This window comes from Seriola aureovittata, chromosome 12 (assembly GCF_021018895.1).
Source record: "Seriola aureovittata isolate HTS-2021-v1 ecotype China chromosome 12, ASM2101889v1, whole genome shotgun sequence".
Lineage (NCBI taxonomy): Eukaryota > Metazoa > Chordata > Actinopteri > Carangiformes > Carangidae > Seriola > Seriola aureovittata.
In genome coordinates this window covers 24,555,975-24,573,407 of record NC_079375.1, presented here as the reverse complement: position 1 = coordinate 24,573,407, position 17,433 = coordinate 24,555,975, and the positions used below count along the sequence as shown (strand labels likewise).

General features: G+C 41.0%; 1 protein-coding gene and 1 long non-coding RNA gene across 5 annotated transcripts; one reads left to right on the top strand and one right to left on the bottom strand.

Annotated features, from left to right (window-relative positions):
- The first annotated feature begins 1,039 nt into the window (after nucleotides 1–1,039).
- LOC130178790 (NLR family CARD domain-containing protein 3-like) lies at nucleotides 1,040–12,581 on the top strand. 4 transcript variants are annotated; one of them, XM_056391279.1, is made up of 9 exons: nucleotides 1,040–1,600; nucleotides 2,454–2,689; nucleotides 2,917–4,714; nucleotides 4,909–5,082; nucleotides 5,770–5,943; nucleotides 6,779–6,952; nucleotides 7,254–7,427; nucleotides 8,713–8,886; nucleotides 9,214–9,782. In XM_056391279.1, the coding sequence occupies exons 1-9, from the start codon at nucleotides 1,473–1,475 to the stop codon at nucleotides 9,413–9,415; spliced, it is 3,234 nt and encodes a 1,077-aa protein (XP_056247254.1). In that variant the 5' UTR covers nucleotides 1,040–1,472; the 3' UTR covers nucleotides 9,416–9,782. The 4 variants fall into 4 exon arrangements, with proteins under 4 accessions (XP_056247254.1, XP_056247253.1, XP_056247252.1 ...); XM_056391278.1 differs by lacking the exons at nucleotides 6,779–6,952; nucleotides 7,254–7,427 and adding an exon at nucleotides 10,090–12,581 and having other exon boundaries at nucleotides 1,043–1,600; nucleotides 9,214–9,366; XM_056391277.1 differs by lacking the exons at nucleotides 6,779–6,952; nucleotides 7,254–7,427 and adding an exon at nucleotides 9,809–10,059 and having other exon boundaries at nucleotides 1,043–1,600; nucleotides 9,214–9,366.
- Nucleotides 12,582–13,623: 1,042 nt separating this feature from the next.
- On the bottom strand, nucleotides 13,624–14,583 carry LOC130178493 (uncharacterized). The gene is made up of 3 exons (XR_008829174.1): nucleotides 14,525–14,583; nucleotides 13,856–14,052; nucleotides 13,624–13,749 (listed from the first exon to the last, which is right to left on the bottom strand). It is a non-coding gene; the product is annotated as an uncharacterized LOC130178493 (long non-coding RNA).
- Nucleotides 14,584–17,433: the final 2,850 nt, after the last annotated feature.

Genomic DNA, 17,433 nt, shown 5'->3' with positions numbered 1-17,433 from the left:
GCCTCCATTTGTTTCGCTGTGTTTCCAGGAACAACAAGGGTTTTTAATGAGCATTTTAAAATCACACATGCTGAAAGCTAACCAGCAGATGTGCTCTTCACTGTAGCCATCATTTAGCTTTCTGTACAGTTTGTTTGCACTACACTTTTATAGAAGCACCAACCCGGAGATGAGATGTGACCGATCCGTTTTACCAGTTTGCATGGCAAGTAGGAGCTCACTCTTCCCCCGACAGCAGACATCACTTAAGTTGTAATTAACATCACAATCCTCTGCACTGATGTTACTAAAACACAGCACTCTGATGAACAAGTTCATCTGGAGATCCAAGACTCACCGAGCAAGAGAGAGAGAGAGAGAGAGAGAAGCCACCACTAACTGCTGAGTAACTAGCAGATGAATAACATGCCTTCCTGTAACCAACCAGCTCAGACATCCCACACTGTTTCCACTGATCAACTGCTGCAGTGAAGCATAGAAAGCTAGCCGGCTAGCTAATATTACAAACAACCTCAAGACAGGAAATACAACTGCTCACGTCTCAGAGCCATGGCAAACTGTTAACCTACATGTTGTTTACTCACAGTTTTAACAGAAAGACTGGAAGTGTGGTTTAAATGAAGTTATTGTAAGATGATGCAGGCTGCTGTTAACACTGCTTACCTTGTACCATGAGAGAAGAAAACATTAAACAAAGATGGCGTCCCGTACGGAAACACACCTCAAGACTACGGTGTCCCACAGCGGCCAAACTACACCCAAAACCGAGATTCACCTGGGAATAAACATCGCAACTGCGACACCCAGTGGCCGATTTAGGCTACTGCCCTACGCATGCATAACTGTATGTGAACATGTATCTACAGTATATGCCTGATGGTATGCATGTATGTGTGTGTGTGTGTGTGTGTGTGTGTGTGTGTGTGTGTGTGTGTGTGTGTGTGTGTGTAGTTGACCTTTCAAGTTTCTAGTTTTCAGTTTCGGTTCACGGTACAGCATGGTAAGGATTAGGAAGTAGTAGGAGTAGGAAACTGCAGAACCAGAGGCAGCGTGAGTGTAAATACAACAAGCTGTTATTTTCCTGTCAGAAAGTCAGTAAGTAAGTTTTCTAACTGCGTGATGTAGAGGGAGGAATGAACTTCGGTCCATACAGAGACACTGAGAGAAAAGGGGGAGATTGAATAGCGGTGTGTGTGTGTGTGTGTGTGTGTGTGTGTGTGTGTGTGTGTGTATGTGTGTGTGTGCGCGCGCGTGTGTCCGTTTATGTGTGACTTCTTGTAAATGGAGCGGGGAGGAGCAACTGAAAATGAAAGTGTTCAGTCAGTTTAAAATCCAAGTGGATATCTCAGCGGGAGGGAAACAAGAGAAGGCTGAGGCAGCGTGAGTGTTAATACAACATGTATTAAAGATGAAGATTTTGGCCTCTTGAATGTGTTACTGCTCTCCCTCTCAGACAGACTGAAGTCCAGAAGATGAGTGTTTGCGTGGAGGAAGAAGACAGAACAGAGTCTCCAGGATCCAGCTGTGTGTCTATGAAGAGTGACCAGTCCAAACACTTACCTGAAGAATTCAGTAATGAACCTGCAGCCTCAGACACAAAGTAAGAGAACTTCTACAAACTCGGTTGTAACTCATTTAATTACCACCGCTAATGGTATTTTTATGCCTCCGCACCGGCGACAGCTCACAACCACGTTTCTACAGCTGAAGCACTGAAGTGTGGGGAAGCTTTTCAGCTAGTTTTAGTCTTTATTATACCAGTATGCACAAGAACAAAACAATGATATGTGTTTGTTTATAAGTGTAACTTGGATGAAGATCTGACCATATTTAAGGACACATGTATACATGAATAGGAAATTCCAAAGGGTTCACAGACTTTTTCTTGCCATTATACATGTCTTTGGACTAGAACATGCAAACTCCATACAGAAAGGTCCCGGCTGGCTGTCAGTTTCAAACCTGCAACCTTCTTGTTGTGAGGCAACAGTGCTAACCACTGCACCAGCCATAGAAAACCTATTATTATTCTTTCCCAGTAATTTTACAGTCACTTTTTAAGATCACTTCTACCATTGGTGAAAACCTAAGTAACCCAAGCTAAGATGCACAAAGTGACTGTAAAACAGTGGAGGACATGATCAGCTCCCTTTATAGGAAGGCTTTTACTTTGAAGTAGCTGCAGGAAGTCTTGAGTTTGTATTGATAGCAAACTCCAGGCAGATCACTAAATGTTTAATAAGACAAATATGAAAACAGTTAATTAGTGTTTATCAAAGCAGAAGAGTTGAAATCAAAGGAACAATCATTTTCATTACAGACTGAATACTGAATTCAAACAGAAGAGTAGCTGCACTCTTACTGCTCTCTGTGACCATCTGAGCTTCTACATGGTGATAGACACATCTGGATATTTTTCAACAATAGTCAACAAGTTATTTATGTCTTCACAGGGAGAGGACAAAGAGCAGCGTTACTACGGAGCAGCTGCTGTTGTTCTGTGCTCTGTGTCAGGACGTCCTGAAGGATCCAGTCTCTACTAGGTGTGGGCACCGGTTCTGCAGACAGTGCATCACCTCATACAGGGACCAGTCTGATTCATCAGGACACTTCTCCTGTCCCCAGTGTGGACAAAGATTCAGAACAAGAACTGGACCGCAGACAGTCAGTCAGACCAGCACTGAACAAAGTGAGACTGAACACCTGTCTGCTGATGTCATCATTTCTGAAAAAAAAAAACTTTTTATACAGTGCTATTTGTTAAATAACACGGCGTTGAGATTTAATTTTAATATAAATACCGCCAAATTAAAAGCCTTGACCTAACTTGTCTTTAGTTTTTCTGTAGCTGACGAAAGTAATTGGCAGATTCCCAGATTCTCTTTCCTTAGTCTGACATTGTTTCTTCTCTTTCAGCAGATGGTGGTCTGCAGGAGCTTTTACATCAACATAAGATCAGTCTGAGCAGCAGATGTGAACGTGTGACTGAAGGAACTGATGGAACAGGAAGTCAAACCCTCCTCAACAGGATCTACACTGAGCTCTATATCACAGAGGGGCAGAGTGAAGAGGTTAATACCCAACATGAGGTGAGGCAGCTGGAGACAACTTCCCAGAAGAAGACCCTCCATGACGCTCCAATCAGGTGCCACGACATCTTTAAAGCCTTACCTGTCCAGCAGAGACCCATCAGAGTGGTTCTGACGACCGGCGTCGCTGGTGTTGGAAAAACCTTCTCGGTGCAGAAGTTCTCTCTGGACTGGGCGGAGGGCTTGGAGAACCACGATGTCGGTCTGCTGGTTCTGCTTTCGTTCAGGGAGCTGAACCTGATCAGAGATCAGCAGTACAGTCTTCTCAGGCTGCTCCATGTTTTCCATCCAACATTACAGAAGGTCACAGCAGAGCAGCTCGCTGTCTGTAAAGTTCTGTTCATCTTTGACGGCCTGGATGAAAGCAGACTGTCACTGGATTTCAACAACAGGAAGTCTGTGTGTGATGTCACACAGGAGTCATCAGTCAACGTGCTGCTGACAAACCTCATCAGGGGGAATCTGCTTCCCTCAGCTCTCATGTGGATAACTTCCCGACCCGCAGCAGCCAATCAGATCCCTCCTACATGTGTGGACAGGGTAACAGAAGTCCGAGGCTTCACTGACGCCCAGAAGGAGGAGTACTTCAGGAGGAGATCCAGTGATGAAGAGCTGTCCAGCAGAACCATCTCACACATCAAGACGTCCAGGAGCCTCCACATCATGTGTCAAGTCCCAGTCTTCTGCTGGATCACTGCTACAGTTCTGGAGCACATGTTGACCACAGACCAGAGAGGAGAGCTGCCCCAGACCCTGACTGACCTGTTCTCACACTTCCTGCTGGCTCAGACACAGAGGAAGAAGAACAAGTACCATGAGGGACGTGAGACGAGTCCACAGGAGCTGACGGAGGCTGACGGGGAAGTTCTTCTGAAGCTGGGGAGGCTGGCGTTTGAACATCTGGAGAAAGGAAACATCATGTTCTACCAAGAAGACCTGGAGCAGTGTGGTCTTGATGTCACAGATGCCTCGGTGAACTCAGGACTTTGTACTGAGATCTTCAAAAGAGAGAGTGTGATCTTCCAGAAACCAGTCTACTGCTTTGTTCATCTGAGCGTGCAGGAGTTTCTGGCTGCAGTCTACATGTTCCACTGTTACACAGAAAGAAAGAGACTGACAAACATCCTGCAGGACTACCTGGAAAAAGACCACAGTGACCCATCTCTGGATGTTTTTCTTAGAAGAGCCACGGAGAAATCCCTTAACAGTAAAAATGGCCACCTGGACCTGTTTGTCCGCTTCCTTCACGGCCTCTCTATGGACTCCAACCAGAGACTCTTAGGAGGTCTGCTGGGTCAGACAGAGAACAGTCCAGGAACCATCCAGAGAGCCATCACCAACCTGAAGGAGATAAACAGAGATACAATCTCTCCTGACAGAAGCATCAACATCTTCCACTGTCTGATGGAGATGAAGGACCAATCAGTTCATCAGGAGATCCAAGAGTTCCTGAAGTCAGAGAACAGATCAAGGAAGAAACTGTCTGAGATCCACTGCTCAGCTCTGGCCTACATGCTGCAGATGTCAGAGGAGGTTCTGGATGAGTTGGACCTGGAGAAGTACAACACCTCAGAGATGGGACGACTGAGGCTCGTTCCAGCGGTGAGGAACTGCAGAAAGGCTCGGTGAGTCAACATGTGATTAACATTATGAATCATCATTCGAGACATTTCCACAATTGTTGTATAATATTTCACGTCACACACAGTGAGATAAGAATAGTTGAACCGGCGATGAAGAGAAAGTAATCAAAACAGGGTATGTGAAACTCTTTCTGTCTTTCATAATGACACATTTTGTAATATATGTGTCACGGCAGACTTACTGATTGTGGACTCTCAGTGACTCATTGTGAAGTCGTGGCCTCAGCTCTGACGTCCAGCCCTTCCCATCTGCAAGAGCTGGACCTGAGCAACAACAACCTGCAGGATTCAGAAGTGAAGCTGTTGTCTACCGGACTGGAGAATTCAAACTGCAGACTGGAGGCTCTGAGGTCAGTTAACGGTCTGGAAATGACTGTAGGAGAAGAAAGTACTCTCTGTTGTAATTACTACAAAAAGAAGGCAGGTCACAGTGATTCAGAGCAAGTTTATAGTTTTTAAAAAGCTTTTGTTCCCAAATGAATCATACTTTATTTAAGAATCATCTAACTTTTTTATGTTTAGAAAATTAAACATTGAGTGTATGTGGAGATCTTTTGATCATACAGTTCAGTAAAGTCTTAAAAGCTCTAATGAATTAAAAAACAGGGATGTTTGCAATTAGTCTGCTAAATGATTAAACATCGTGAACCAGAAATACTAGTCAGTTAAACTTCGTAATTGTATGATGAACATACTATTGACTTGTCCATTAAAGAAATTGTTACGAAATGTTTGTGTAGCTGTCAATTATAGTTCTTAGAAAGAAACTTGGAATCAGCCAAGAGAATTGCAATCTGGCAGTCTCTAGCACTAGACGCAAACAGTCGAAAACTCACCATGAGACTTTGATGCTTTGATTCTCCTCTTAGGGAGTGACCTGTTTCCATTCATCTTTAGTGGGATTTTGGCCATTGTGTTATTTGAGTTTGCATATTAAACACTGACGAGAAAGACAGGAAAGACTTGTTTTTTGCTTCTGATTTTTGAAGTCATTGATTAATTAATGATTTCATCTATATTATTTATTCTTTATACAGATTGGTGAACTGCAGTTTGTCAGAGATCAGCTGTGCGTCTCTGGCCTCAGCTCTGAAGTCCAACCCCTCCCACCTGAGAGAACTGGACCTGAGTCTCAACAAGCTGCAGGATTCAGACCTGAAGGAGCTCTGTGGTTTTCTGGAGAATCCAGACTGTAGACTGGAGACTCTGAGGTCAGTTCACTATTGTAGATCACATGATTAGAATTTGGTGGTCAAAGGTCAAGGCCATAGCAAAGGTCAAAAGCACGTTTTTTTGGATGTGATATCTCAAGACGTCCTAGAAGGAATTTCTTTACATGCGGCACAAACATTCACTTGGAGTCAAGGATGAACTGATTAGAATTTGGCAGTCAAAGGTCAAAGGTCAAGGTCACTGTGACCTCACAAAACAAGTTTTTGGCCATAACTCATTAATTCATACGCTAACTATGACACAGTTCAAAACAAATGTCTAATAGGATAAAATTATGAAGTGATGACAGTTTATATCCAAAAGGTCAAAGGTCAACTTCACTTCGACATCAACAATGTTCTGCAAAAACACATCTGACCATTATTCAATGCTGTTACTTTGTGACTAAAGATTGTGACCATATTTTCCTGCAACTTCTAGCTTTAAAATGTTAAACATTTTTCACTTTAAACCATTCGGAACATGTTCTATCATGTTTTGATTTTTTATTTATCCTCTAGTTACAGACTTGTATTGTGTATGAATGTTGTCAGAATCAGAAGCAGCTCAGTCAGACAGCAAGTGTTATAAAAGATATAAATATAATACAAATATGTACAATATGCAATATGGATTGGGGAATGTGCAATAGTTAGAGTATGAAGAAACAAGTTGTGGTGACACCTGGATGATGTCTGTAGAAGGCCAACATTATGATGATCCACAATAACAGAAGGACAAAGTCACTTTACTCATATTAGAGAGAAAATCATTGGACATATCTGATTGATTATCAATGATTTTTTTTATCTATATGATTTATTCTTTATTCAGATTGAGGTCCTGCTGGTTGTCAAAGATCAGCTGTGCTTCTCTGGCCTCAGCTCTGAAGTCCAACCCCTCCCACCTGAGAGAACTGGAGCTGAGAGGAAACAACCTGCAGGATTCAGACCTGAAGGAGCTCTGTGGTTTTCTGGAGAGTCCAGACTGCAGACTGAAGACTCTGAGGTCAGACAACATTTTTTAGTTTTGTTTAGAGATGAATATGATGTGAAAGTTATAGTGACACTAACCTGCAGACATATTATACTGTTCTTCACTATAGCAAAATCCTCAAAAATTTTCTATTCCTAAACAAATGTATTAGACATTAGATCCTTTATGAAGATTATGAACATTGAGAGCTCTTTTTCACTGTTTGTATTTGTCTGTTTTTAACCTGCATCCTGTTGTTTCAGGTGATGGGAGTTTCCATCATCTTAAGTTCTACATTTGATACTTCATTAGCTCTGTTTTATTCTTTATTCAGGTTGGGTTACTGCAATTTGTCAGCGAACAGCTGTGCTTCTCTGGTCTCCACTGTGAAGTCCAACCCCTCCCATCTGAAAGATCTTGAGCTGGGTCACAACAAGCTGCAGGACTCAGGAGTGAAGGAGCTCGGTGGTTTTCTGGAGAGTCCAGACTGTAGACTGAAGACTCTGAGGTCAGCCACCATTTGTAGTTTTTTTTTTACTTTGATTTCTTTAGTTTTGTGCTGAGATGAATATGATGTGAAAGTTGTGGTGACACTAAACAACAGATAGAATTCACTTACATTTATAACAACAATCAATCAATCAGATATAAATAAAAAATTAAATCTAATTAGATAAAACAAATAAAAGATAATGACACATAAAATTGATGTGAGGAAATAGAACATTTGAAAACATGAAAACAAAATAAATAAATAATTAGTATAAAGTAATAAGCATGAAACATTTTAAAACCAGGCTCAAGCAGTTTTAAGTTTGCATTTAAAGATATGTGTCATCAGCACAGCTAAGGAAAGAGACAGCGTTTCCTGATGACACTACCAAGTGGGAACATACACAGATTAAAAAGTAGTGGCCCTAAAATCCATCCTTGGGGAACCCCAAAAGTTGTTTTATAGCTAGCAAAGAACTCTTTGCCAGAGATTAAATTAAGGTTTTCAACCTTCATTTAACAAGAAAAAAAAACCTTCACTGTTTAAAGCACATGAAACTTTTTTTCCACACTGACATTAACAAATTCATATTCAGTATTTCCTTTATGAAGTCATGTGACTAAAGTGAAACCCATGCAGATACTCAGACCAAACACCCTGTTTATTAAATGTCGTCACCACTGCATGAAGTGAAAAGGTTTTAGATTTTATGTGAGTCATCAGTCAGTCAGTATAAACACAGAACTCACTGTGATTCAGAACCAGAACTGTGTGTAGTTATCTGTCCTATGATGACATGATGATAAATTCCAAGTCTGCTTTCACCAGATGTGATCCAACATTATTATTTTGTTTACGAACGAGCGATCAAAGGGAATAAAGAATGGAAAATCAGAAGTCCCAAACCCACGATTGCACGCCACATGTTTTACTGATCTCAAAGTGTCACAAAGTGCTGTCCCCTTCCTCGTTACACCATTCGACCCCTTGCAGCCTGTCGCACTCAGAAATGTGCAGGAACTTTGTCTTCTAAAGTCACATGTTTTATTCTTTATTTAGATTGATGGACTGCAGTTTGTCAGAGATCAGCTGTGCGTCTCTGGCCTCAGCTCTGAAGTCCCGTATCACGTATTTCAGTCTCACCTTTAATTTACCCTTTTATTTCTTCAAATAATAACAAACATAATATTCCACAAGACTAAGACAGTAAGAAATATCTTGTCAGTATTTGCTTTATGATGTGTGATGTTTACACAGGTGTTGAACAGTTTCAAACTTTGTCTTCTTTGTCTTCATTCAGATTGATGGACTGCAGTTTGTCAGAGATCAGCTATGGTTTCCTGGCCTCAGCTCTGAAGTCCAACCCGTCCCATCTGAGAGAACTGGACCTGAGTCACAACAAGCTGCAGGATTCAGGAGTGAAGGAGCTCTGTGGTGTTCTGGGGCATGCAGACTGTAGACTGGAGACTCTGAGGTCAGACACCATTTTTTTAGCTCTGTGCTGAGATGAATATGATGTGAAAGTATTGATCATCCTAAACTGCAGACATTAGGCAGGTATGAGGCAGACCAGATCCACAGCGAGTATCTTTACTGGCTGTTTAATTCAGTTAATGTGGCAGATTAATATTGAGCCACAGATTTAAAACCATCATTTAACCAGAAAAAACCTTCACTGTTTAAAATACATGAAACTTTTTTTTCCACACCGACAAACACTCTCTGAACAGATTCTGAAACACTGAACAGTTTCGAGCAGGAACTTTGTTTCCTAAAGTCACATGTTTTATTCTTAATTCAGATTGGTGGACTGCAGTTTGTCAGAGATCAGCTGTGCTTCTCTGGCCTCAGCTCTGAAGTCCAACCCCTCCCGTCTGAAAGAACTGGACCTGAAAGGAAACAAGGATCAGGATTCAGGATTGACGCTGCTGCAAGGTTTTCTGGAGAATCTGAGGTCAGTAAAGGGTTGGAGTCCGTCGATGCTGCTTTCAGTAATATTGTAGTAAATACAGTTACTGTCTAGTATCTCACTCACTCGAGTTGCAATGATTAGCTGAGTAGCATCATGTGACCTGTGGCGCAAAAACTAGAAAAGCCTCACCGGATAAAACAGAAAACACTCAAAATTGAATAATTGTCAATAATTTATAGCTTATAGGTCCAGGTCCAGGGAAGACAGCATCTGGGTCTGGACCTGGACCGCAGTCCACCTAGTGACCTCAGCCAGTGGCTAACATTACGCAATCTACCACTTGTGATTGGAGTTTATAAGTTTTACTTATATCTCAAAAACCAATCGAATGTTCAAATCCCACAGACACACAATGACTTTTAAATGCAACATCAGTAAATCCATCACTTAACTGCAGTAATGAAACCTTCATGACTCTCAGCAGCTGCTATTTCCGCCGTGGACATGAGTGAACAGACTTGATGCTAAAAGTCTCTGCAGGTCTGTGAGCTTCCAGCTCAGTGTGTTCACTCCAGCACGGTAACATGAGAGCTGAAAGGAAGCAATCTACGCTCCTCGGCTGCTCCACTTCCGGTCTGAGCAGGACTGAAGTCCCTGCTGCTCCTCATGCTGAATGTGCTGCATCACTGACTGCCAGCTGATGAAGCGAGTCTCCGTGAACACGGATTTATCACCTCGGTTGTCTGGACCTCGGTTGTCTGACAGATGGAAGCGATGATCTGTTTAAATGTGAGTGGTCGAGGCGCCGACTGGGCCATGTTACTGGGAGGTAATAGAGTGGAGAGGAGAGCTTCACTCTGAGACTCTTGACTCTCAGTGCTGTAGCCTGAACTGATCTGAGAACAGCTCCACTGTCAGACACACGTTCAGTCCACCATCATCCCTGTGTGTTCCTCTAGATCATCATCAGTGAATGTGGACTGCTCCGCTGCTGCTCCGCCCTTCTACACACTCTCTGCAGACACACTGAGACTCCTCCACCTCCTCCACCTGGACTTTATCTGCTCTCTTTTATTTATTTAGATATTGTGAACCCAAACTGACTGCAGATCAGTTCTGTTTATGACAACATAGCTGTAGATTCACACTAAATGGTCTCAAGGCTGAACCTATGTAGAATCAGATGCTTTTACAGTATTGTTTCATGTTGCAGTCCCACCATGTAGAATGATTATTGTACTGTATATTTTGTAATTATAGCCATATTTTTGTATTATAGTTCATTTCCACATGACATTTCTAAACAATCTTGGCTCCTGAAAACCACTTCAGCTCATTCAAAACTCGTTCTCCTCCATATACACAAAGCTTTAATGAGCTACGACCAAGTTATATTGTTAGCTCCCTGACTAACGATACAGTAAACTACACCTCCAAGAACACTGACACTCATCAGCCTTTATCAATTACTCCCCGAAGCTGTGGAACACACTATGTATAGATATCGGAGGAGCCATCTCACTTAATAATATTAATATTTTGTTTTATTGACTTTGACTTGATTTTTATGGATTGCACTTTTACTAGCGAAAGTGTAATTTGTTCTATTTTTATTGATTTTATTGCTGACTGACGGGTTGCTTGATTTTAAAATATTTATGGCTTCATTGATTTTTTTTATTTTGTTTTCATTACTGTCTTGCTGGTGACACTGCTTCTAGTTTTATTTGCACTATAATATAAAGACACTTATTCTATTTATGAATGCTTGAATTAACTCTGTTGCCTTGTATGACCTGCCTGTCTTATCCTGCTGCTCTGTGTGAAACACTTTGTAACATCCCTTTAGAAAAGCGATTCATAAATAAAGATAATTAGGAGTCCATGCCCAAGTTGCGACTCCTACAGTAATCACTCAGATTTTCGATATTATTTTTATTTTTCTGTTGATAAATGTGGTACTGCACCGTAAAAGTTATGTAAGTGAAATTATCAGGGGTGGTATAGAATGGTCCACACATCCACGAGCAGGTGCTGCTATAATCAAAGGGTGTTTTGGCCAGTAACTCCCACATTGTACATTCAAAAACTTTACAGCCACATGTTCCCTGAATGTAGCCGAATCTCTTGATATAGGCCATTACCATTTCCACCTATTCCACAAAACTTGATGAGATGCATAAGGCACAAAAATGTGCAAAAGTGTGTTTCCAAATCTTAAAACCATTAAGTCAGGTACTTTTGCCATGATGTTAAATGACAAAATACTATTTATAAAAACTAACATACTATTTTAAGCCATTTTTCCTTAGAACATGGCAATTTTCAGGTCTGTATTCAACAACTTGACATTTGTATCTAAAATAACACCAATAAATGTAATGTTTCTTATCAAATCTTTATTATTGTCAGGATTATATGTGTGTCTCTATAAAAATAAGATTTAAAAAATAAATAAATAAAAACATGCTTTTTTCTGTAGAAATGTAATGATTCGTGTGTGTCCCTCATTTTGATCTACCACCCGTCACACATGTCTATAAAACATCACAAAGAGGAAGTGACATCATTTGAGGCTTTGGAGCAGACAGGAACTAAAGCAGGCAAGTTCTGACCAGCACATAGAAAATGTCTAAACAGCTGGTCTGTTTTCTCATCAGAGGAAGCTGAACTGAAGTGGTTTTCTGGCATCATCATCATCATCACCATCATCATCGCAGCCCATTTGAGAACTAATGATGTCCGTGCAGTCTCCTTTGTCCATACATGAGGTCCTCCTTCTGTTGGCACCAGTCAATCAGTTTTCAGTAGACCCGTAGACTACGTCCCTTTTTATATACAGTCTATGACTACAGCAGTTTGAATCTGAAGCTGGGGAACAATAGTCTAGACATCCTCCAGCATCTGATTAGTCTCCTCTGAGTCAGGATGTACATCCTGCAAGGCCTTTCCAGTCTGACGGAATAGGTAATCTATACCTATTAGCTCCCCTGGGACAGACAAGACAATAATAGAGAGAGGAAAATAAGCTTTCACAAAATTCATAAAAAAAGATTATTCTATTTAATGGATATAACAAATAGCGTCATCATAACTGAAAGCTAAAACTAACTAGTGTAAACAGCAGGTGGCTGAAAAGAGGGGACAAGCTTCCTTCCAAGCACCCTGACACTGTGCGTTCACGCAGTGAACAAGGTGTCCTGAGTAGCTGAGCAGGGAGGGAGGGTCGACTGCCAGAGATGCAGCTTCACGGTCCTGGTTCCACCTATTGAGTCCTTCCAGGAGGTACAGCTGGAAATTCAAGCTGTTGGCACTTATTCCTTAAAGTAGTACAAATGTGAGCACAACTACACGTTAATTTGTTGTTTTTGTCATTTGAAAACATTAACTGTGTCACTGTTTCCAGGATACTGGTAATGATAACAATAAAATAAAATGTTGAACTATAAATATTTAATCTGGCTGATGAATAATGATTCATACTGACCTGGAACGAACCTGTTCACATGTAAGTGAAAAGACTGATCGGACAAGATTATACAGTCTTTCGGTCCTCAGGTGACGCTACTCGACGCCTCATTTACAACATTTTTAGCAGGGAAACAGTCAATGTCCAGTCTTTACACTAAGCAATCGTGAATGCAATTTAAGAATATAATTAAAACAAAAGAAAAAAGAACTGTGCAGTAAATTAACAATGATTCAGTTACCGTCTTTGTCATCTTTAAATATATATACACTTTTTCGGCCGTAGCCACTGTCCACAACCTCTCAGCAGCAAACAGCAGACAGACACGGTCCGAGAGCAGCTGCTGAACATAGTGGAGCATTAAGAAGCTAAAGAGACAGATTTCCCTCAGGAGCTGGTGGAGACCAAACACAGAGCTAAAAGAGAGGGAACACTGGACTGACATCATCATGAGACATCAGCTGACACCAACACCACTCCAACTGCAACAAATGAAATATAATAATTATAAAGAATTTCAATTAAAGGTTATGAATGAAGATAGAAAAAGTTTTCCTCCTGTCTTCTCTTCATCTCTTCCCTCCACAGTCTTTCCACCAACAGTCACACAGTGTGACACACCTGCGATGTGAGTGAGGTCAGTGTCAAACCTTCTGGGTTGGATACACTTGCTGTGGACGTATGATGTCGGCTGCCGGCTGTAGGCTCCGGTCCTGGGTACAGGTAGTCCAGGCAGAGGAGGTGGCCGAACAGAAGCGGGGGGGGGGGGGGGGCAACAGCACTGGATGAGGGGGGGGGGGGGGGGGGGGCCAACAGCACTGGATGAGGGGCCGTGCTGTTCATTATCCGGAGGAGGAGGAGGCAGACCCCTGCTGGAGGGCCCAGGCTGCTCCTCCAGGACACTGAAGTTAAAGGGCTGTCCTTGTCCCATCTGGACCAATGAGTCTGGTCATCACCTGGAACACAAACACAAACACACTGTTTTAGGACTTTCAGCTTCCATCAAAAGATAAATCACAGAACACATTACTACACACCAACAGCTTTATGACAAACTCTTACCACTGAGTCAATTCAAAGAGCTGGATGTTGGTTCTGAGCCATCAACCTCTGGCTGGCCAGCACCGTCTCTCTAATGGCCACATAATCTTTGAGAACGAATGACCACCGAGTCCTCACGGTCGCTCTGGACCACGTGGCCACCGGGTGAAGACGGCAGAGCTGGTTGCAAATGGCCTCCATCAGGCAGCTGAAGACAGCTGAAAGATAAGATCAGAGCGCAGTGTGTGTTAATATAGATCTGATATTCATTAGAGGAAACTGTGTGTTAGGAAAATTATCAAATAAAACTCAGGAACACCGTCTGAAAATTACAAGAGTAGGATATTTATTCTTGCAGCAAGGGAACAAGTTACACTCAAGAGCTTTCAATGCAAATGTTCAACGGATGAAAGATTCACACAGAATTTTATATAAAGAATACATGAGACCCTGCATTGTTGCTGAAATGAGACTAGACACAATAGAGCCTTATCATAGCTAATGTTTGGGTGTAGTGGCCGGGAGGAACAGCGAAGGTCACTGCGCTCCTCTCGGACAGCACCTGTCTTAAACGTAAACACAATAATGGAAAGTTCTATTCAGGATAATACAGTTTCCCTTTAAGATTGTTATGTCAATCATAAAGTATCACAATTTTTCCAACACTGTGATATTTGAAGTGAATCTCACCTCTAGAGACTCTTTCCCAGAACAGGAGGCGTTCTTCCCCGTCGCTGCTTTGTACTGTCACCTGGGCTGCCTGTCCTGGTCTCTGGGAGGGAAGACAACTCGCTCTTCCTCCTGCTCTGTCTGGCAGGTGATGCCAGGAGCTTGGAAGTACTTGGCACTGGCTTGAGGAAAAAGGTTTTGGACCAAAAGTGAAATTTATGTTTGAATGAAATGATAATACACAATATACTTGATCACAAGCTATGAGAGAGAGAGAGAGAGAGAGAGAGAGAGAGAAACAAATCCATTTCTTCATTTACAGTGTCTTTGTTCAACCTCAACACTGATCATTTGTGCAGTTTTGATTCAGACTTTCAACAAATACAAATCTCTCTGACACAAGCGCAATTGTTTAACATACGCAAACTTGAATTTTTCCTGCAGATTTATTTCACAGGTTTACAAAGGTTGATTTACAACTACAAACATTGGAATTATTTTTGAACATCACTTCACAAGCTCAAAATCATTTTGACCCTAATTTGAGCCTAGGTACATATAGTTACAGTAGCAACAGTTTTGTTTCCTTAACAACAAATCAGACACAGCAAGTTTCCAAACAAGTATTTTAATATTCAAGCCAAATATTAATAATCACAGCCACATTGTTTTCTGATGCATTTGATATGACAATAACTTCAATGTAATAAACAGAATATCATTTTAACTCATCTTAAACATTTAACTATGACCTGTGTGGAAATGCAATTACACAAAATACAAACTGCTTTTAACAGAAATGAATTGAGTGATTTGAGCCTAAATGTTTGGGGTGGAGTAATGTGCATGACTTACCGTTTCTTGCTGGGCAAGGCGTGGTTCTGGCCCGAGGTGGATTCTGCCATGTCTATAAAAACACAAAAGGAAAAATAAGGACATAAGCAGCTCCTCTTGACTATGAAATGTTTTTGAAGCATTCTAAGGACTTCAGAAGATAAAAGATGTATCAATCATCCATTTAAACTTCATTTACCATATACTGTAATAAAAACAAGACTTTATGACTAAATCTGAACAAATGATGCATGTACATGTGAAGAAGACACACACACACACAAACACTGAAAGAGGAAGAGCTTCTGTCTATCTACACATGCAAAGCACAAAACTAAAATGTGGTGCTCAAAATTCCTGCAAGTGTGTGACACTGAGGTCACAAGTAGAATTTAAAATCAGGTGTGAAAATAGGATCTAAATACTTGTAACCTCAGTGTCATACACTTGAGATTTATGAAGGCAAGGGGATACTGCAGGACACATGGGTGGTCCTTGGCAGGATATAGCAGCATGAGGACAGGATGATGACATCACCACAAAGGCGGACTCAGAAAATAAGGTTTATTGCCAAGCAGGTTTTATCTTACAAGATATTTGGCTTGGTGTAGTATCCAATTAGTATCCAAAATACTGCAACAGTCAAACATAAATATACATCGATACATATATTAAAGAAAATATGAATAAAACAATGAAAACAATCCTACAAAACTATGTACAAAAGTGTTTTAGAATGACAAAACTCCTGCTGGGCAAGATGTGCAAAAGGTATTGATTAGGGGATGTGCAAAAGATCACAGTATAGAAAATATCTGTCATGTGCAGGGATAATACCTCAAGGTGTTGATGTAATGGGGTTGATGATTGATGAGGCCAGATGCAGAAGAAAAGGCAGGTGCTGGTCCATCATTGGTGATTAGACTGGACTTCTGGTCCTTATAGACAAACATGCGATAAGACAATTCCTTTAGATCATACAAGTTCTTTATAATCAAACATGTTAGATCTGTTGTGTGTGTATATTAAATTGTGAAGATAGATATGAATAAGCAAAAATACAGTATGAATATTATGACATTTAAATGCAAGTAAATGAAGAGTAAACAACTAGAGGTATGATAAGAATTCAAAGTACACACACTATATAACCAACAAATGCAGCAATACAAATATGGATATACTATAAAGAATCAGCAGTATGAACATGTTTACACTGCGGGTCTGTTTAATCACAGTGGTATACACAAGTCTTACTTTTAAAAGTGAATGACAGCATGTTATTCACCTGGACCCTCCTCACTGTCTGGACTCTCAGCTGTTGGTGAGACAGGTGGATGCGGTATTACACCTGTACTGGCTCAGGTCCTGATAAAGACAGAGGGATGCTGAAATCTCCTGACAAATGTAAAAGACCTAGTTCACTTTCAATCATGGCTGATCTCCTAACAGTAATGTAAAGTGGTTACATTAGGTGAACCGATCGACGTGTATTCACTCGGTCTACTGGCTCCATACAATCTCAAGTTACAGTCAGTTACAAAATTTTAGCCATTTTTCCTTAGAACATGAACAACTTGACATTTGTATCAAAAAATATCACCATTAATGTTGTTTTTTATCAAACCTTTATTATTGTCAGGATTATATGTGTGTCCCTATTTACATAAGATTTTTTTTTAATAAAAACATACTTTTTTGTAAAAATGTAATGATTTGTGTGTGTCCCTCATTTTGATTTACCACCCATCACATTAACATGTTTTGTCTATAAACAATGTACTGTTGCTTTTAACTGACATCACAGAGAGGAAGTGACATCATTCGAGGCTTTGGAGCAGACAGGAACTAAAGCAGGCAAGTTCTGACTGGCACATAACAACTGTCTAAACAGCAGAGGAAGCTGAACTGAAGTGGTTTTCTGGCATCATCATCATCATCATCATCATCATCATCATCATCACAGCCCATTTGAGAACTAAGGATGTCCATGCGGTCTCCTTTGTCCATACATGAGGTCCTCCTTCTGTTGGCAACAGTCATTCAGTTTTCAGTGTGGATTCCTTTGAATGACAGTAAAAGACAAACACTTTAGT

Excerpts from the sequence above, each read along its gene's own strand:
- LOC130178790 (XM_056391279.1), top strand. The coding sequence starts at position 1,473 with ATGAGTGTTTGCGTGGAGGAAGAAGACAGAACAGAGTCTCCAGGATCC. Across the intron at positions 5,944-6,778 it reads TGTAGACTGGAGACTCTGAG|ATTGAGGTCCTGCTGGTTGT; the intron begins GTCAGTTCACTA and ends TTCTTTATTCAG. Across the intron at positions 8,887-9,213 it reads TGTAGACTGGAGACTCTGAG|ATTGGTGGACTGCAGTTTGT; the intron begins GTCAGACACCAT and ends TTCTTAATTCAG.